Source organism: Mustela putorius, unplaced genomic scaffold, assembly GCF_011764305.1.
Source record: "Mustela putorius furo isolate JIRA1106 unplaced genomic scaffold, ASM1176430v1.1 tig00000695_pilon_pilon_pilon, whole genome shotgun sequence".
Lineage (NCBI taxonomy): Eukaryota > Metazoa > Chordata > Mammalia > Carnivora > Mustelidae > Mustela > Mustela putorius.
Genome location: NW_025421447.1, coordinates 2,944,874 through 2,965,647, shown reverse-complemented (window position 1 = coordinate 2,965,647; position 20,774 = coordinate 2,944,874). Strand labels below are relative to the sequence as shown.

The 20,774-nt window shown below is 38.4% G+C and overlaps 1 protein-coding gene across 2 annotated transcripts; it reads right to left on the bottom strand.

Annotated features, from left to right (window-relative positions):
• Positions 1 to 423: 423 nt before the first annotated feature.
• Positions 424 to 20,494, bottom strand: CTSS (cathepsin S). 2 transcript variants are annotated; one of them, XM_004776778.3, is made up of 8 exons: positions 20,342 to 20,494; positions 19,295 to 19,418; positions 17,111 to 17,233; positions 15,894 to 16,043; positions 14,573 to 14,800; positions 13,386 to 13,551; positions 11,985 to 12,087; positions 424 to 1,075 (listed from the first exon to the last, which is right to left on the bottom strand). In XM_004776778.3, the coding sequence occupies exons 1-8, from the start codon at positions 20,374 to 20,376 to the stop codon at positions 976 to 978; spliced, it is 1,029 nt and encodes a 342-aa protein (XP_004776835.1). In that variant the 5' UTR covers positions 20,377 to 20,494; the 3' UTR covers positions 424 to 975. The 2 variants fall into 2 exon arrangements, with proteins under 2 accessions (XP_004776835.1, XP_044939053.1); XM_045083118.1 differs by having other exon boundaries at positions 424 to 817.
• Between the last annotated feature and the right edge of the window lie 280 nt (positions 20,495 to 20,774).

Genomic DNA, 20,774 nt, shown 5'->3' with positions numbered 1-20,774 from the left:
AGGAATGGGTCGTTTAACCAACTGAACCACCTAGATACCCCAGTAATGGAATATTTTAAAAGAGACGCAGTTTGGTTATTTTATTCAGGTTGACTTAATTATTTGCCCCCGAAATGTTCTGGCTAAATTGCTAAATGACTAGGTAAAAATAATTTGTATTAGTATATTAATTGTTGATCATTAAAATGATTCTTCCGAAGTGCTTGAAAACAGATTACGTCTTAAGTATTTGCCTACCTTAAAAAAATTATCTAATACTTTAATGTGCATAGATACCATATCAGCCCTCAGGACATTAGTAACCCAGTAGTTTCCTCCATTATATTTGCCAAAGCCCTTCACCAGCATACTACAATTTACATCTTCATGATAGATTATAATAGTTACCTAAGGATAAGAAAGGAATGGTATGTGGTGCGAATACAAAGTTGAAAAGAGATATTTATTAAGCATTTATATGCTATCATATTACAAAAACGATACCAGGGAACTAAAAAGACAAAGCATGTAAAATAAGACAGTGGCAAAACAAACATGATAGATTTCTTAGGTTGACCTATTTACGTACAGATAGTACATTATTTTTTTTTAAGATTTTATTTATTTATTTGACAGAGATCACAAGTAGGCAGAGGCAGGCAGAGAGAGGAGGGGAAGCAGGCTCCCTGCTGAGCAGAGAGCCCTTATGTGGGGCTTGATCCCAGGACCCTGGCTGGGATCATGACCTGAGCTGAAGGCAGAGGCTTTAACCCACTGAGCCACCCAGGCGCCCCCAGACAGTACATTATTAATTTGTGTAGCAAAAATTTTCCAGTATCTGCAAAGCAAAAAAATAAAGAGTCAAACTACATATTCTATTCGTACAGTAAATGTAAGTTGGTCATGACACACTTATTTCTACAGGTTACAGCAGGTAAAATTAAGTTAAGAGAAAGTGTTATATTTTACGGACTTGTTATAAAATGAAGAGATCCTCTAGATTTCTGGGTAAGAGGGATAACTAGCAATCCCACAGTGATTTCCACTGTTTCTTGCCATCCGAATATATCCTTGCTCACCAAAGTTGAGGCCCCAGCTTTAGAAAAAGAAATAACACAAAATTACAAATGAATATAATCAAATCACAATATCAACTTTTTATCTCCTAGATTGTTTTTTTCCTAAAGTGATTATATATGAAAAGCTATAAAACAAAATCAGAGCAAAATAATATAAAAATTTCCCCAGGGGTTTCAGGCAATTTTCAAAGGATAGTTTGGAAGGCTTTAGTGCTATATTGATGAATAGACTTAATACCTAAGGAAAACAATATAAACTCCACCCCAAAGCTTTAATCCTCCTACTTTGTAAATACACCTCCTGCAGGGAAAGGGTATTATGGTCCTTTCCAAGGCCCCATCGTTAAATGTTTTTGCAAAACAGGATCATAAATTATTATTTTCTTTCAAACTTAGATTCCTTTAGAGAATGTCAACTAAGAAGTATTTTTGAATGACTACTATGGAAAAGGCATAAGGTAGGAAATTCCAAAGTAAGAAATAAAAAGGGCCCCCCTCAAACAGCTTTTTGACCTTGAGGTGGAGCTGAGGTAAGACTTTCTCATAGGTAAAGCTGTGAAAAAATGGAATATGCTATCTTAGGAGAAGGTGAGCTCACTGGCTCTGGAAGTGTTCAATCAGAGGTTTGCATAACTTGTTAGAGATGTTGCAGAGGGAATTTGTAGGTCAAAAAGCGGTCTCTCGCTTTTTGATTTCATGAACTTTGAGAATTAAAAAAATTTCACAAATTTATATACAGTTACCAATATTTTATAGGTATTTTATTTTTTAAAAGATTTTATTTCTTTATTTGACAGAGAGAGAGAGAGAAAGGGAAACAGAGAGTAGCAGAGGGAGAGGGAGAAGTAGGCTCCTCAGTGAGCAGGGAGCCTGACGTGGGTCTCGAGTCCATGACCCTTAGATCATAACCTGAGCCAAAGAAAAACACTCAACTGACTGAGCCACCCAGGTGCCTTATTTTATAGTTATTTTAAAGATTTCATTTATTGATTGATTTTTAGAGAGAGACAGAGGGAGAGAGCAAGTGAGCAGGGAGAAAGGGAGAGGAAGAGAGAATCTCACACAGAACACGGAACCCAATGCGGGATTCAATCCCATACCCTGATATTATGACCTGACCCCAAATCAAGAGTTAGAAGCTTAACTGACTAAGCCACCCAGGTGCTCCAAAGTTACCAATTTTTAAATTAGCAAGTACAGACATAAAAAAAAATGCTCTTTATATCACCATTGTATTGTAAAAGAAAGAATGGGGTGTTTTTTTTTTTAAGATGTTATTTATTTATTTATTTGACAGAGAGAGAGAACGCAAGCAGGGGGAGTGGGAGAGGGAAAAGCAGGCTTCCTACTGAGCACAGAGCCCGATGTGGTCTTGATCCCAGGGTCCTGGGATCATAACCTGGGCCAAAGGCAGACGCTTAACGACTGAGCCACCCAGAGACCCAGAAATGATGTTTCAACACCAAAACAAAACTTAAGAGGACATAGTCTCTACTTTAAGGATAGTCCTTTGATCCAAGTAAATTTGTATATTTATGAAGGATACATCAAAATATTCATATTTTCTCATTTTGTCACAGACTAGTGATAAAACTCACAAGATTTTTGTAAGGTAAATATTTTCTTAAGTTTTTTTATGATTCTGAGATTTTTGTAATTGTAGATATACAAATAGTTATACTCTGAAGCAAATTCATTAAGTTCTATAACTAGGATACAAATAAAAGCATGAGTTTGAGAAAGTGCCTACTGTGTTTATATTTGGAGAGCAGCAAAACATGTAGTTGAAAGGAAAATTACGCATCTTTGGGGTAGAAGGGGACAAAGAGGACAGAAAGTTGGGTTGGGGCTATGTTGTGAAGAGCTTAGAACAATAGGCTATGGAACCCGTAATTTAATTCCATAGGCAAAGGGAAACAGCTGAAAATTTTTGCTCAGGACTCAAAGGAGAGGTAGATTGTGCCTTTGCATGCAGTGGAGAAACTAAGAAATGTGGCTTTATTGCAAGCAGACAGATGGCATTATTTTAAAATGGCTGTGCTCTGATAGGCCTTAACTGTTCCCTGTATCAGCCATTCAGTGGACACTTTGCAGGTCTTATTTTTCCCTCTTGTATCATTTAACGAGGTGGTCCCCACTTCTCTCCTGGCCTTAAGTTAATACAAGCCCTGATATTTCCCTTCTCTCTCTGCTCACTCCTTCTTAAAGTCTTTTGTGGGCTTCTTTATTGTTTCTTTCATTTATTACCACTTTGCTGATTAAAATACTTTAATTCCTCCCCAATATCTTTAAAATAAAATCCAAAATCCAGGGGCGCCTGGGTGGCTCAGTGGGTTAAGCCGCTGCCTTCGGCTCAGGTCATGATCTCAGGGTCCTGGGATCGAGTCCCGCATCGGGCTCTCTGCTCAGCAGGGAGCCTGCTTCCCTCTCTCTCTCTCTGCCTGCCTCTCCATCTACTTGTGATTTCTCTCTGTCAAATAAATAAATAAAATCTTAAAAAAAAAAAAATCCAAAATCCACTGTCACCTCTTATCAATAGATGGAGTATTCTTTTAGTATCCCAAAACAATTATGATAAATTCAGGTGAAACTATTATTAATATTAATAGCCACTTTTCATTGAGTACCTAGCTCTGTGCTAAGCACCCTAACCTATACTATCTGACTTAATTATCACCCTGTGAGGAGGAAAATGGTCAAAGTGGTAAAATGGTTTGCTAAGATGGTTAATTATGAGGTCAGGGCACAAATCTAGGATTGTTTTACTTCAAAGCCTACTCTAATATTTATACTAGCCCTAACCCTACATTATTCCTGTGAGTGAGGTAGCATGAGAGATGAAATTCAGACCAGAACATCCAGGACTTTACATAATCGATATCTTCCTATATTTTGTTTTGTAGTTATTTAACTGCCTTAAAAAAGTAGGTAAAAAATTAAAAAGAAACTGAGTTTGGACTTAAGTTCTGGCAATGAAATTTGAACTGAGTTGTAATTACTAGCAGTATGAACTCAGTCAGTGAGGTCCTATTCAGAATCTGGATAGCTCACTTTCCCCAGCTTCATAGAACAAGATCAACTATCCCAAACTTTGGAAAAATCCTAGACCTGGGCGCCTGGGTGGCTCAGTGGGCTAAAACCTCTGCCTCTGGCTCAGGTCATGATCCCAGGGTGCTGGGATCGAGCCCCGCATTGGGCTCTCTGCTCAGCCGGGAGCCTGCTTCTCCCTCTCTCTGACTGCCTCTCTGCTTACTTGTGATCTCTGTCAAATAAATAAATTTTAAAAATCTAAAAAAAAAAAAAAAAGGAAATCCCAGGCCTCTTTTGACTAAGTCCTGCTAACCTTCCCTTAAAGAATAACACTGATTTAAAAATGTCAAGCTCAATAAATACGAGGACAAATTCTTTCCTTCGGAACTGTGCAAAGTCAGCTCCAAATGTTGATTCTGGTCCTTACCAAGTTGTTTATTTTTACTGGTTCTATAGCTCTTTCATTCAAACTGTTTACCTGCAGGCAAGTTTCTTAACTCTGTCAGTACCAGGAGTCCTATTCTGTATTATGGAGATAAAATGCGTATCCTTTAAAAATTCTGGTGAAGCTAGAATTTTCTTACTTACCAGAAGAACTTGCACAGTGTCTGTATGTAGTAAATAGTGAGTAGAGGTGGCTATGTTTGTTATTATCCAAGTATGAGTCCATTTGATTGGACTCAAGTAGAGTTCATCCCCTTTAAACAAAATGCAGACTTTTTCTAGAGTAACCAACAGTCCAGCTTGCCTGGAACTATTCTGGTTTCAAAAAAAAAGTCCTGTGGCCTGGGAAACCCATTAGTCTTTGACATGATGAGATGGTTGGCCACGCTACCTTCTCCCTGCATATTATAGACTACTAACTTGTAAGACATTCCTTCTAGAATGTATACCAGTTTCCTTTGTAATAAACTGTAGTTCTGAGCTTCCTAGGCTATCCCAGATACTACTGTATGCATTAGGATTATGGAGGTAAATGAGATAGACAAAGTCTTTTCAAAGCCTACATAAAAAACATACAGTAAACAAGTAAATAATATGATAAAATATAAGTACTATGAAGAAAATTAAAGCAGAGTAAGGGGATATGGAATGTTGGGAATCAGGGCTACATTTTAGGAGTAGTCAGGGAATGTCTCTCTGAGGAAACATTAGTGCAAAGACAGTAAGTGAAGGTGCAAATGATGCAAAGATCTGGAAAAAGAGCTGGAATAAACTTGATATGTAAGAAATTACAAGTGTCTCTTGAGAAAAGGTACTGAAAAAAAGCTAGTGTTCTTGGAGCTGAGGGAGATGGGCAGATGTAGTGGGAAATGCCGTTGGAGAGACAGGCTGAGGCCAAAAATTGTCATGGTTTTATAGGTCATGGATTTTATTCAGAGTGTGAAGGAAAGCCATTAGGGCATTTGGGGCAGGAGAGTAACATAACCTCCTTTCTGCTTTAGAAAGATCATCCTGGCTACTATATAGAGGACTGATCGTAAGCAAACAAGAAGGGAAGTGACTACCAGTTAGGAGATTATTGCTATAGACCAAGAGATGGATGGTGACTTGAGCTAGAGCAGTAACAGCAGAGATACTGAGAAGTGTTAAGGTTTGGGAAAATTTAATGATGATAGAAATGACAGAATTTGCTGATGGTTTAGGTGTGAGATAGCAAATGAAGAAAGGATGGTTCCAGTATTTTGACCTGGGGTAAATGCTGTTGGCATATACCAAGATGGGAAAAATTGGAGCAGTGGCAGGAAGTCAAAAGTTCTGTTTTGGATGTGTTAAGTTAAAGAGGCCTATGAATACTCCAGTGGAGAGGTCAAACAATGGGCTTTTGATCACGGAGTCTGGAGCTCAGAGAGGAGGTTAGAGTTGAAGGTACAAAGCTGAGAGCCACCACCTGTTTGTTGTTTAAAACCGACACTAAACGAGATCTTCAGAAGAGTATAGAGAGAGAAATTGAGGCCTGGGGATTCTAATATTTAAAAGGAAGAAAGAATAAGAGGAACTACAGAACTCAGGAGACTGAGAGGTAAAGTAGGAAGAAAACCAGGGTGGGGTATGATCCCCTGAAAGTCAAATAAAGTGTTTCGGAAAGCAGAGAGTAACCATACATCAAATGTTAAGAATGCAGGAAGATGAGACCTGAAAACTATTTAATGAGGCAAGATGGAGGTGATTGCTGATCTTGAAAAGATCGATTTCAGTGGAGTAGTGGGAATAAGTTATAAATTGAGTTATAAACCAAATGCACATTCTTAATCTCTCTGTAGAGAAATCGCTAAATATATGAAAGAAAAATCATTAGATTTTAACTTTTTCCTTTTTTCCTTTCCAGCCTTTGATTCCATGGAAAGAAGGCAGTACATATGAGTTTAATGTAGACCCCTATCATGTTTAATGATTAAAGAATATTAACTGTAAGAGTCAGGATCTCTTGAAAGATCAGACAGTAGCTTTCACTGAGGGAAAATAGAGTATGTTCTTTTTTCCAACTTATATTTTCCCAACTTAATCCCATTTATGAATGAAAAGGAGGCATTTCAGTCTCCCATTCATCAGCTCCATTGACTTACTTCATTATCTAGAGGCCCATCTATTTTGCAACTACTTATATTAGAGAGTTCACCAGATATGGCTTAAAGGTGTTCTGGGTACTTTCCTAGTTTTGGGGGAGTGTGTGTGTGTGTGTGTGTTTAAGGTTCTCATGATCTAATGGCTAATGCCTTTAATTTTTTCCCCCAGGCTAAAATTATTCTATGCCCAATAACTTTGGGCCTCAATTACTCATTGATCTGTAGATTAGATTAAACTCCTCCCCGACCTTTAAAAAAATAAAAAGCATAATTGACATACAATATCCTGTTAGTTTCAAGTGTGATTTTACAGCGATTTGATATTTTTATACATTACAAATGATCCTCGTAAGTTTAGTTACCACACAAAGTTATTACAATATTATTGACTATATTCTCTATACTGTACATTATATCCCCATGACCTATTTATTTTATAACTGGAAGTTTATATCTCTTAATGCCCTTTACCTATTTTTCCCATCCACTCAAACCCTCAAACCCTTCCTCTTCTGGTAACCAATAGTTTGTTTCATGTATCTAGGAGTCTGTTTCTGTTTTATTTACTTTTTAGATTCTAAATATAAGTGAAATCATATGGTATTTGTTTATTCAACTTATTTTGCTTAGCATTATGCTAGGTTCATACATGTCACAAATAGCAAGATTTCACTGTTTTTCTATGATGGAGTAAAATTCTGTTATATATCCCTTCTTCCTTATCCATTTATATATCGATGTACATTTAATGATTTTATTTATTTATTTGATAGAGGCATAGAATGAGTAGGATTTTTAGTGAGGTTTGTTTTTTTTTTTCATTTTAAAAGTAATAAGGTAATTTTTTTAAAACTTGGTATTTATTTTTTTCTTTTTATTTTTTTAAAGATTACTTATTTATTTATTTGATAGAGAAAGAGACAGCAGGAGAGGGAATATAAGCAGGGGGAGTGGGAGAGGGAAAAGCAGGCTTCCCGCTGAGCAGGGAACCTGATGTGGGGCTCAATGTGGGGGATGATGTGGGGCTCGATCCCAGGGCCCTGGGATCGTGACATGAGCCGAAGGCATACTCTTAACGAGGGAGCCCCCCAGGTGCCCAAAAGTAATAAGGTACTTGTTAAAGACTTTTGCAAATACTTAAAGGTAGACGAAGATAACCATTATTAACATTTGGTATAATTCCTTCTGGTCTTTTAGTATATCATAAATCAGAGAAATTGGTCATACTGCCTTAAACTTAATATTTATTTTATGTTTATATGTATTCTCCATTTAAACATATATTCAAGTATTTTATTAGGTTATTAATAATAGTCTGAGTAAATATAGTTTCTAATACATGTGCTTGGTTTAATATTGTCCCTATTGTTAGACATTTTGGGTTTACTGGTTTTCACTATTAAAGAAGAAGAATGGGGGCACCTGGGTGGCTCAGTGGGTTAAAGCCTCTGCCTTCGGCTCAGGTCATGGTCCCAGGGTCCTGGGATCGAGCCCCACATCAGGCTCCCTGCTCAGCAGGGAGCCTGCTTCCTCCCCCCTCTCTCTCTCTGCCTGCCTCTCCACCTACTTGTGATCTCTGCCTGTTAAATAAATAAATAAAATCTTTAAAAAAAAAAAAAGCTTTAAAAGAAGAAGAATGAATGCTATAATTTACATAAATTGGATATGAAGCTTTCCTCATATTTAAGATTATTTTCTTCATTTATGTTGCAAGACATGAGAAAAAACTGGACAGAGAATGTGAACATTTAAATAGGTTTTGATTCATATTATTGAATTGCTTTCAAGGAGGACTGTAACAATTTATTCTTCCACTGGAATGTATGAGAGTGCCCATTTCACTACAGACAGGTGGGATTTCTGTAGGCAGCAATGGGCTTTAAGGGCATTTCAGAAAGATGAAATAGCACAAGTAAAGAAATAGAAATAGCTATAAACTTAGGGAATGATGAGTAAGTAGTTCACTGTGGCCAGAGTGTAAATATGGGTGCATGAGAACCTAGGGAAAGAAAAGTCTAGAAAGCTATGTTGGAAACTGGATAATGGAGAATCTTGAGTGCCTGGCTAGGAATTTGGACTTCATTATGATGACAATGGTAAACTATTTAGAATTTTTGACTATGAGTTTACATAATCTACATTTTAAGAAGGTACTTCCATAGCTAGGTGAGAATAGGATCTGAATTAGAGCAGGAATAGAAGGAAATATAAAATTTGATTCAGAGGCTAAATGGACAGGGCTATGGATTGAAGGAGAGAAAGGAGAGTCCAAGATGATACCAAAGCTTTGATAACCTGAAGATGGTGATGCATTACTCAAATACAGAATTATTCTCCCTTCGGCTTATTCTAAAATACTTTTCAGGGGCAGACAGTGAAAGGGTCGTTTAGATGGAAGGAGAGAGAGAATATGAATTTAGACTTTTTGAGAGAGACAATGTGTGTGTTGTGAGTAGCAGTGGGATAGGCAGGTGGGAAATTTGAATTTTTAAAAAGATTGTATTTATTTACTTGAGAGAGAGAGTGAGCAAGACAGACAGAACACAAGTGGGGAAAAACAGAGGGAAAGGGAGGAACAGATTTCCTGATGAGCAGGGAGCTTGATGCAGGGCTCCATCCCAGGACCCTGGGATCGTGACTCAAGCCGGTGGCAGAAAATTAACCGACTGAGCCACCCAGGTGTCCAGAAACTTGGATTAAAAAAAAAAAGATTTATTTATTTATGATAGAGAGAAAGCACACGTACATGGCAGGAGGGTCAGAGAGAGAGAATCTTCAAGCAGCCTCCCTGCTGAGCATGGGGGCAGTGAGGGCAGTTGGGGGCCCGAGGCTCCAATCTCATAACCCATGAGACCACAGCCTGAGCTGAAACCAAGAGTCAGTTGTTTAATCAACTGAGCCACCCAGGCTCCCCAGAAATTTGGATTTTTTAGCAAAGCTGTCAAGTTGGAAGTTGGACATGGAAGTCTGTTGGTTAGTAGAGAGATTGTTTTTAGAGACTATGAATTGGGTATCATCCACATAATGGCAACAGTTGAAACTCAAGTTGCAGATGAGTTTGCTTTAATATAGCTGGAGCTAGAGCACGAGGGACAGGTGGAAGAAAATAAGAAATGAGGCTAAAGCTGATATCGCAAAATGAGTCAGGATAGTGTCACGTCGAAGATGCCAAAGAAATAAATGTAGTACAGAGTTTATAAAGCAGAGAAACTGTTCACATTTCTGTGCCATTACATATCCTTTATAGGTGACTGGGCCATTTATTTTCCTCCTCTAGAACATGAGCAATTCCAGTCATCTGAAAACTGAATACAAGGAAGTAGTGCCTTCTCTGTGAAACTTTTAAGCAGTTAGGCATCTCCTCATCTATGGCCTATAGCCATTGAGACATATATCATTATACCATAATGTTTTGTATTTTACTGTTTTAAAAATATATCTAATTCCCCAGTGAACTCTTATGTGAGCTCTTTTGGGACAGGATGATTTCTCGTTTATTTTCGTATTTCTAGGGCCTAGATAACACCCATAGCATTGTAGATCTCTAATAAATTTTCATTGAATGAGTAAGTGTTAAGAAGGGGTTTTGGATTTAAACACTAAACGATATAAATGGTCTTCCAGAAGAGCAGTTTCAATAGAGAAGGGAAGTTAAAAAAAAAAAAAAAAAGAGAGAAGAGAAGTTAGAATACACGTTGTAGGAAGTTAACAAGAAAAAAGATACAAGTGAAAATATTGCTTCATATCCCTGGTCCAGGCCCAAGCTGATCAGTGCTGTGAATAGGTTACAAGTGAACCAAGATGTTGTTTCCCCCAACTACTTCCCAATAAGCCATACAAATACTACCATCTTCTATGTGTGCCATGTATTGTATTAGAGATACAAAGACAATACAGATCTTTACCCCAAAGGTGCATCCCGAATACAATTTAAATATAATGCATAAAGTACTCCAGTATGCATAAGACATTTTTAGAGCATAGAAAAAAGACATTTTACCCAGCTCAAGGATTTAGAGGGAAATTTCTGTTATAGAGAATGCCTTAGCTGGTTTTGAAGGAAAAGGAGAAATAAACCAAGTGAGGAGAAAGAATGTTCCTAGCAGAGGGAACAGCACAACCAAGGTATGAAGATATTAAAGATAAAATGCTATGTATGGGAACTCTGTGCATAGTTAAATGTAACTGGAATAAAAAGTGGGAGACAAGTGCCAGCAATTGAGCCTGGTCAGACAGGCAGATACCACAACCATAGATGACTTGTCTTCCCCACTGGGCAACATTTTTTTCCCAAAGATTTTATTTATTCATTTGACAGAGAGAGAGAGAGAGAGAGAGAGAGAGAGAGCACGCACAAGTAGGCAGAGCAGCAGGCAGAGGGAAAGGGAGAAGCAGGCCACTCGGTGAACAGGGAGCTGGATGCGGGACTCGATCCCACGATCCTGGGATCATGACCAGAGCTGAAGGCAGCGGCTTAACCAACTGAGCCACCCAGATGCCCCCACTGGGGAACATTTATACCAAAGGGTACTCTGTAGAATAGTTATAACCCCAGTTTGTCATATTTGAGACACACCAGTCTGGAAGCAGCACAAAAGATGGATTTGAGAGTAAAGGAGACCACTTTGAAGGCCACAGATGTCTGAAGCAAAGCAATAATGGAAGAAATGGAGAGGGGACAGAGGCAAGGACAAATATGTGGGAAATTAGATTGACTTGCTGCTTGATTAGATCTTGAGGAGCCTACAATAAATCCATAGTATCTTGTTGGGTGACTGTGTTGTGTGTGGTTGCCAGTTAGTGAGTTAGGAAGTTCTGGAGAGGACAATATGGTAGAGAGGGAACTGAATTCCTTGGACATATTGAGTTTGGAGAAGCTAAGATACATGGAAGTGGGTATGTCCAGATAAATAAGTCCGTATTTCAGGGCAGAGGTCAGAGCTAGGGCTTAAGCTTTGGAAACTATCAGCATATAGGTTATAGCTAAAATCATAAGAAAAATGTAGGCTAAGAGGAGTAATGAACAAAGGATGGAGCCCTGGAGGAAAGACCAACATTTGGGGGCTAAGCAGAGGAATAGATATTTATAAAGGAGAAGGAATGATCAGAGAAGTATTGTAGAAGATAAATCATGAAAACTGCTGAAGCCAGAACAGGAAGTGAAGAAATGGGAGCACTGAGTAATTAATTTTGAATGTCACTTTATAGGAAGCTATAAATGTTTATCATTATTGATATTATTATCATCATAATCACAGGAAAGCATTGGTTGAAGCTCCATCAAATTCCTTATTTTAATTAAATATACACTTAAGAGCAAATATATTACCTGTTTTTCACAAGCCAGTAGTCTCTTCCATTAAGGTTACCATAGCCAACCACTAATACACCATGATTCACATTCTGAGTACAGGATGGGTCATAGTAGACACCTGAGAATAAAATGTGGGTGGAGAAAAAGAGTGAACCATATGTGGCAGTGAAGGACATTTGAAAATGCTATTGCTTTTAGTAGACTGATGTGCATATATAGGAAGCAAGTTGAATTATAATTTTAGGAACATATACTCTCATCAAACTAATTAGAGTTAATAATTCTTTGCCATCAATGCTGTATTTGTCAGTTTTCTTGCCAACTTTGGCATCAATCCAATCACAGTTCCCTTGGAAATCTTTGATAAGCAGCTACCTTTTTCTAATTATTTTTTAAAAGATTTTAGTTACTTATTTGAGAAAGAGAGACCACAAGTGAGTATGAGCAGGGGGAGGGACAGAGAGAGAGAGAGAGAATCCCATGCAGACTCTGCACTGAGTGTAAAACCTGACATGGTTCTCGATTCCACAACCCTGAGATCACGATCTGAGTTGAAATCAACAGTTGGATACTTGACCAACTGAGCCACCCAGGTGCCCCTTTTTCTAAAGATTTTAACTTATATCACGTCAGTTACTGTATTTCTTTTTATATATTCCTAAATTGTTTATTCCATATATTTTTATCCTTTACGATATGAAATGATCTTTGGGCGAGTTTGTTTGCTGGTTTGTTTGTTTTAAATAAAACAGTAGAGGTTTGGTTTAACACAATGCTCTAACATTGGCGGGTGCTCTCCTTGTATCCCACAGTGCTGTACCTACAGTGCACAGTGGCTCCAGGGGTTAGGAGCCCAGGCTCTGGAGTCAAATAGCATTGTTTCTAATCCTCACTGACCACTTCCAGACTGTATGACTTTATGCCAGTTAACGTGTGACTTGTTCATCTGTGAAATAGGGCTATTGTAAGGATTCAATAAGATAATTCATGGGAAGAATTTATCATAGTACTCAGCATGAAGTATTGTAAATTTTGATGAGTATTACTTAACTAATTAGAACTGGATATAAAAAATATATATGAAAAAGGGGCGCCTGGGTGGCTCAGTGGGTTAAGCCGCTGCCTTCGGCTCAGGTCATGGTCTCAGGGTCCTGAGATCAAGCCCCACATCAGGCTCTCTGCACAGCAGGAAGCCTGCTTCCCCTTCTCTCTACCTGCCTCTCTGCCTACTTGTGCTCTCTCTCTCTCTCTGTGTGTCAAATAAATAAATAAAATATTAAAATATATATATATATATGAAATGGAGGATTATGTTTAACCTAAACACTCAGAGATGGGGTGATGGGGAAGGATAATATTCTTTCTTATGGTGCAGGGGCAGCATATAACAAGAAGATAAAATATCTGAGTTTTTACCACTTTTATACAGGAAGAAAGAAGAGTGTTTCGCATCAATAGCAACAGACACAGGTCCTTTATTGGCCACAGCTTCTTTCAAGGCATCTTCACTGCCAAAGGGAAGTTCAGTATACTTTGAACATGTAGCAGCTCGATGTTTTGAGTCATACCTGCAGTTTCCATCCTGCAAAAAAAGATTATAAATCAAATAAATAAGTATCCTTCAGCTTCTTTTATATCACCAACATCCCAAGTCTGGATTTCAAATGTTTTCTTGTCTCCTTTAGTCTTTCAAATGTCTAAGGTTCCTTCCTCATTTAAAAGAAGAAAAAGCAAATCTCCCCAAAACCTTAACCATTCCGTGTTTCACCAGTAACAGCGGACATACATTACTATTGTATTGTTTTAAATTGTGAACATCTTTATGCATGCAGAAGTTGCTGGATAATGTCCCTCAGGTTCTCAGGTGGATTGGGGAGGTATACTATGTAAAGATCATAAAATCTATACTAGAACTTTAAAATCTTTTTGATGATATAATGCCTACAAGATGATCTGCAGTTTAAATGATGGTTTACAAAGACCATATAATCTGAAAAACACCTAGAGTGTATATTTTTATTTTAGTAGGAAAAGAGAAATTACAAATTCACTTTTGTTGTGCATATACATATGGTTTTTTAAATGCTTAAGAGGACAAAGAACTTGAAAGAAATAAACCAAATTAATGGTGGTTAAGGTAGGAGGTTTTGGAGTGGTATTTTCTTTCTCTTTCCTAAATTTTCTGTAATACAGATATATTAATTCATCTAACAAAACATGCAATGAACTTGTGAGGAGGAAGAAGAGAGCATTATTTAGCTTTTTTGTAGGTAGGAGAATGGTGTGACTGATGATCTGAGAATAAGGTTGAGCATGGGAGGCTGTAGGAAAAACACACTGAAATACCAGGCAGATGGACAGAAAGAATTCTAAGGCCTACTGAAAATCCATTTTTTGTGAATTATACTTGCTTAAAACCAGTGTGCCACTGATGAATTAAGAAGACTACTGAAAAAGGAGTGAACTCTTAAAAATTTAAGAATTCCTGACCAGGATTTTCATACACTGCTTCTCAAGTGATTGGCTTGGTTGTGGGTTTAGCTCAGTTAGTCAAGGGATAGCATAAGGTCCCAGGCAGCACAAAAAGTTTGCTTGTGACACACCATGGCTTTGTAGGGATAGGAAACTTCCGAATCGATGCCGTTGTTATCAATGATATACTGGAAAGCCTTTGTCATGAAGCCACCATTGCAGCCTTTATTTCCATATCTTTCAGTTGAGCAATCTACCAGGTTCTGTGCACTCAGAGACACCAGATTTCCTGTTTTCAGCTTCAGCTGTGCTTCCAGGGCCCCCACAGCACTGAACGCCCAACAAGCACCACAAGCACCCTAAAACACAGACAAGGGCACAGAGGTAATTTAGGATTTTTGCTGCTCCCTTTTTTTTTTTAAAGTAGTCTCCATGGCCAGTGTAGAGCCCAACATGAGGCTTGAACTCATGACCCTGAGATCGAGACCTGAGCTGAGCTCGAGGGTCAGATGTTTAACTGACTGAGGCACCCAGGCATCCCTTAAAGTGAACTAAAGGAAATACAAAAACATAGGAACAAATTTATAAAAACCCATACTGTATTTTTTACTGTAACAGTGCCAGCCTAGTCATGAGTGAACTAGACTGGTACAATTTCAGCTCTAGGTTTTTCCTCTCCTTCAACCCTGAAATGGAGGGAGAGATTTCCTGATGGATATTCTCTCTCACACACAATACTGTTTCCCAAGCAATTGGCTTAGTAGAAGATCCAGTGCATGGGCGCTAGAAATCTGTCTTAAAGAAATATATTTGCTCCGTTCACAGTTTTGTCTAATAGAGTTCTAACCATTGGTATTCTAAGTCTAATAATCAACTAATATTTATGTAATATGGGCACCTGGGTGGCTCAGTGGGTTAGGCCTCTGCCTTTGGCTCAAGTCATGGTCTCAGGGTCCTGGGATCAGACCCTGCATCAGGCTCTCTGCTTGGTGGGGAGCCTGCTTCCCCCTCTCCCTCTGCCTGCCTCTCTGCGTACTTGTGATCTCTCTCTGTCAAATAAACAAATAAAATATTTTTTAAAAAGATTTACATAAGTATGCTAACTTACTCTAAAAGATTGTGAGTAATCTTTAGACAATGCTTTCTATAATTGATTTAAAAAACTAAAAGCAATAGTACCCTGCAAGTTTCAAATGTTCCTCTAAAAAATTTGTTGAAGAAAGTGGTTATAGTAGGACTAAACAAGAACTAAACCTTGGAGAATACAAATAAAATATGATATGTGGTCGTTGTCCCCAAGGAGCTTACAATTTAATTGGGAAGATGAGAATAACAAAAATCATTAGAAATAACATTAGGGAGATTCCACTGCCAAATTATGTAGCTAGACTAAGTATTGACAGAGGAGAGAGCTCTTCCTGGGGTACAGAAGCCTGGGATGACAATACTCACCTGGTATTTCACTTCAGTAACACACCCCTTCTCTCTCCAGTCCACAGAATCAGGCAATTTCTGATTAGAATTTGACTTGTAAGTGACATTTGCCTGCCATTGGCTGGGAACTCTCAGGGAACTCATCAAAGATGACACTTCTTCACTGGTCTGCAAGACAAATATATATATCTCCTTTCACTTATGACCTTCTTTTCAATATTCTAATAACCATAACTGTGAATGTTTTTAACAATTGAGAAAAACCAGAGGTAGTTGTGACCAACATAGGTACTGCTATCAGATAGGTGAACTATCTGGGTCTCTTTCACACTTTGTCTTAGCACCCATTTAGGCATTGGGAAGAAGAAGAAAGTGGTAAAAACTAAAAGTCACAGGGAGGCAGATTTTTGTTTTAAAGCAAGGCAGAATTTTATTCAAGGACTGTCTAAAAAGTAGACTGAACTGGGGCACCTGGGTGGCTCAGGGGGTTAAAGCCTCTGCCTTTGGCTCGGGTCATGATCTCAGGGTCCTGGGATCGAGCCCCGCATGAGGCTCTCTGTGCAGCGGGGAGCCTGCTTCCCCCTCTCTCTGCCTGCCTCTCTACCTACTTGTGATCTCTGTCTGTCAAATAAACAAAATCTTAAAAAAAAAAAAAAAGTGGACTGAACTGGTTTTCCTTGTAGAAAGAATCACAAAGGAGATGCCGCATTTAAGTAGAAATTTAACCTACCTAGTGTATTCTCTTCCAAGAGGTACTACGATTCTTAATTTCAGCCTCAACAGTAAAGCTTTGTAGGTAGAAAAAAATTTAAAAAAGAATGGGAGAGTATTTGTGATATTAAATACCCACACTCCCTCATTAAGAAAGCAGGTAGACTATATTGAGTTATCAGTCTAGACGTACAAAAGTATGGTAACTTACTCTAAAAGATTGTGAGTGATCTTTGGGCAGTGTTTTCTAGAATTAATTAAAAAAAAAAAAAGCAATACTAGCCTGTAAGTTTCAAATATACCTCTAAAAATTTTATTAAGGAAAGTGGTCACAGTAGGATGAAACAAGGAATCTGCAAATTCTTACATCCTTAAATTCTACTGTTTTCTAACTTTGCATATGTGTACACACACACACACACACACACACACATTTCTTTGCTGCTTACCTTCGAATTGCCTTTGGGAAGATGGAAATCATACATACACAGAGATGAAAGTAGGATTATTTGTAATTTACTTACCATATCTGCCAGATGGTTCATGCCTAGATCATATGAATGCATTCCCATTGAGTATTCCAGATTGTGAAGCATCACAGATTTTAGATTCTTTTCCCAGATAAGACGCCGTGCTACTTCCTCGTTCTAAAATGTAAGGAAAAAGAACATAGTCCCAGCCATTTCTTAAAAGATACTGTAGGTTCATAAAAAAAAAAAAAAGATATTGTAGGTTAAGTTCCAGACCACTGCAGTAAAGCAAATATCACAGTAAAGTGAGTCAAATGAAGTTTTTGGTTTCTCCATGCATATAAAAGTCACATTTACACTATATATAGTTTATTAAGTGTGCAAAAGGATTATGTTATTTGAGCTTTGAGATAAATTATCAAGGAAGAATACTAATGAAAAGTAATTTTCATTCCTTCCAAGGGACTGGAGTCATTAAAAAAAGAGAGAGTATTCATTTAACCAGATAGTGATGCTAATTGAACATCTTACTCTAGTTTAAACTTAGAGCCTTGTTTCTCAAGGCACTTGGATGAGGGTAAAAATCATCACTACTAAGAAAACAACTCAGTGCACATCCTATTGAAAGTTTCGTTTTTATACAAAATAATGTATCAAATAAATTAATACATAATTCTTGCTTACAGAGTCAAAATATACACACACATCTTCACACATATATCTTAGAGGATTTTTTAAAAAGATTTTATTTATTTGAGAGAGAGTGATAGAGAGCACAAGAGCAGGGTGGGGGCAGAGGGAGAAACAGATCCCTGGCAGAGCAGGGAGACCAATGTGAGGCTCCATCCAGGACCCCAGGATCATGACCTGAGCCAAAGGCAGATGCCCAATGGACTGAGCTACTTAGCCCCCCAGAAATATAGATATATATATATATATATCTTAAAGATTTTATTTTTAAGTAGTCTTCCATACCCAACGTGAGACTCCAACCCACAACCCCGAGATCAAGGGTTACATGCTCCACTGACTGAGCCAGCCAGCTGCCCCTCAAATATCGTTTTAAAGTCTCCACGCCCAACATGGAGCTTGAATTCAGGACCCTGAGATTAAGAGTCTCCTGCCTAAGCCAGCCAGACACACCCAAATTCAGAAATATTATATAGATATAGGACTTGGTTATTTGAGGCCCTAGGGTTAAAGTTTTTAAAGAAAAGAAGATACTATTTATTTGACAGAGAATGAGCAGGGGAGAGGGGTGGCGGGGAGGGAGAAGCAGACTCCCTGTTGAGCAGGGAGTCCAACACGGGGCTCGATCCCAGGACCCCTTCCAGGACCCCAGGATCATGACCTGAGCCAAAGGCAGATGCTTAACTGATGGGGCCATCCAGGTCCTGGTTAAGGTTTAAAAAACCAATAAGTATATGGGGCGCCTGGGTGGCTGTTGGTTAAGTGTCTGCCTTTGGCTCAGGTTAGGATCCCAGGGTCCTGGGATGGAAACCTACATCAGGCTCCCTTCTCAGCAGGGAGCCTGCTTCTCCCTGTCCTCTGCCTGCTGCTCCCCTGCTTATGCTCTCTCTCTCTCTCACTATCTCTCTCTGTGTCAAATAAATAAGCAAAATCTTTTTTAAAAAATCAATAAATATGCATTGAAATAAAAACAAAAGTACATCGTGGGAATTCAAAGTCAAAAAACAACATCTGGTAGTGCTTCTATGTGCTAGGGACTGAAATAGGTCTTTTTGTTCCCAAACATGTACCCTACCTCCCTTGACCTGGAACCTGCATTCTAGTTACAACTTTCCTTCCTGGCTTCTATGAATTCTCGGCTCACATGTCACCTTCGATGAGGCTACTTCCCTGAGCTTTTTGTTACATATCAAGAAAAATCACTCCCAACCCCTCACAGCCGTCTCCCAAAGCCCTCCAGCTCTAGGTCTCACTAGATCCCCCACGCTTTGCTTTGTTTTTTTCTACCGCACTTATCACCACCTACCATACTATATTCTGCTTATTTATTTACTTAATTCCTGTCTCCCCTGCTATGATATGAGCTCCACAAAAACAGGAACTTTGCTCTGTTTCCTGCTATATCTCTGGTACCAAGAATAGAATCTGGCAAGAAATGAGTGCGTAAGCATTTATTGAAATCACTGCTTGTACGAATATCATTTTGAGGGGGAGAAAGTACAGGATACTCGAGCAAAAGCAAATTGCTCAAGTGATAATCCCACCTACCTTTTCCTGGTATTGTCTGCCATAGGTTTTCTTCCAGAGATTCCAGTGATGATCCAGAGTGGGATCATTCTGTACCTGAGCAACTGCATAGGAGCTCGCCAGGAGTCCCCACACCAGCCATTTCCTTTGGTTAAAGGAAAGGTAACATAAGAAGAATAGTTATTAGCTGCATATATTGTGACCAAATTTTTACATTAAAAAAAACACACTGTAAAGTCTGTCGAAAGGACAATACAAATCAGAACTAAACAGGAAACTTCCCGGGATTTATTGTCACAGGGAGATAGTCTGTAGATTTATGACTGGAATACCACTTCTAATACTTAGTAGCATTTTAAAAAGTGATTTTCAGAAATTTCCTGATACCTGGTATATCAAACTTTCATCCAAGGCAGGAGGGATTGGGTAGGGTGGGGAGGCAGGGACTTTACAGGATTTGCCAACAAATCTAACCAAGGGACATCACCGCCTACTATCTTCAAGAGGAGGGCAAAGCTTTGAAAAATCAATTTAACTTCATAATTTTTGAATACTTGGACTTTTCTTAACTGGTCTATTTAAATATCCACAACATTTAGAGGTAGTTGAAAGACAACTCCCATGTATTGTTTTCAAATCCTAGAGTCATTTTGGTTTTTTTTAAACTAGTTTTCCCAATCATCAAAACACCTATTTCAAAGGAAGCACTTATGTACTTTTGAAAACACCACTTCTATGTTTAAAACAAAAAGATTTGAATAGTAATTCAGTGACTACCTCCCTCAAACTGGATTCTACTTCCTTTTCTGTTTCTTTTAAATTCAAAACAGCTTCAAATTATATTCCAAAGAAAGCTATGTTTCAGCCTCAGATTTCGATGTGCAAACAGACATTAACTTTTCAAAAATAGATTATTTTAGTCAAAGAAACAAGAGGCAAATTGAGTGGCATAATATTTTTGTTTACTTCCTGGAACCAATGGTTTAAAGCCTGGTAGGCACAGCACGTTAAAGGCACAAACGGAGGGTTTAAAGACCAAAGAGTAGAAAAAGACCAGAGAGTACGTACATGATAGAACTGGCAGGTGCTCCCATAGTAAGCATGCCTGAAGGCGAGCCCTCTCCAAAGGTTTGAAGGCAGCAAAGAGACCTCTGTTAAATTGACTTTAAAAAGATACTGGGCTTGTCACATGAGGTGCCCGCAATGAGGAAGTGAACTTTCATTTCAGTTTCATTTAAAATCTAACCACATCAGCTATCTCTGGCCCTCACCCCTATAGTTTTAGAGTTAATGTGGGTACAGTAAGCCATCAAAAACCACCCCCAGGGGAGCCAATTAGTAGAACAAACTCAGCAAAATAGGAGAAGTTCCAGTTTACCTTTTAATCCCTCATCATTTGGATAATTCACTTTAAAACACCAACTTTCAGATGGAAAAATTTAGTTATGAAGACAATAGGATTAAGCTCCTGAAATCCGAGTTTCCTCCAGGCTTTCCTACA

Bases quoted from the DNA above. Each gene is read 5' to 3' on its own strand.
- CTSS (XM_045083118.1), bottom strand. From the start codon at position 20,376: ATGCTTACTATGGGAGCACCTGCCAGTTCTATCAT. The intron at 19,419-20,341 runs GTACGTACTCTC...CTTTAACCAAAG, and splicing joins GCACCTGCCAGTTCTATCAT to GAAATGGCTGGTGTGGGGAC. The intron at 16,044-17,110 runs GTAAGTAAATTA...TTTGTCTTGCAG, and splicing joins TGAACCATCTGGCAGATATG to ACCAGTGAAGAAGTGTCATC.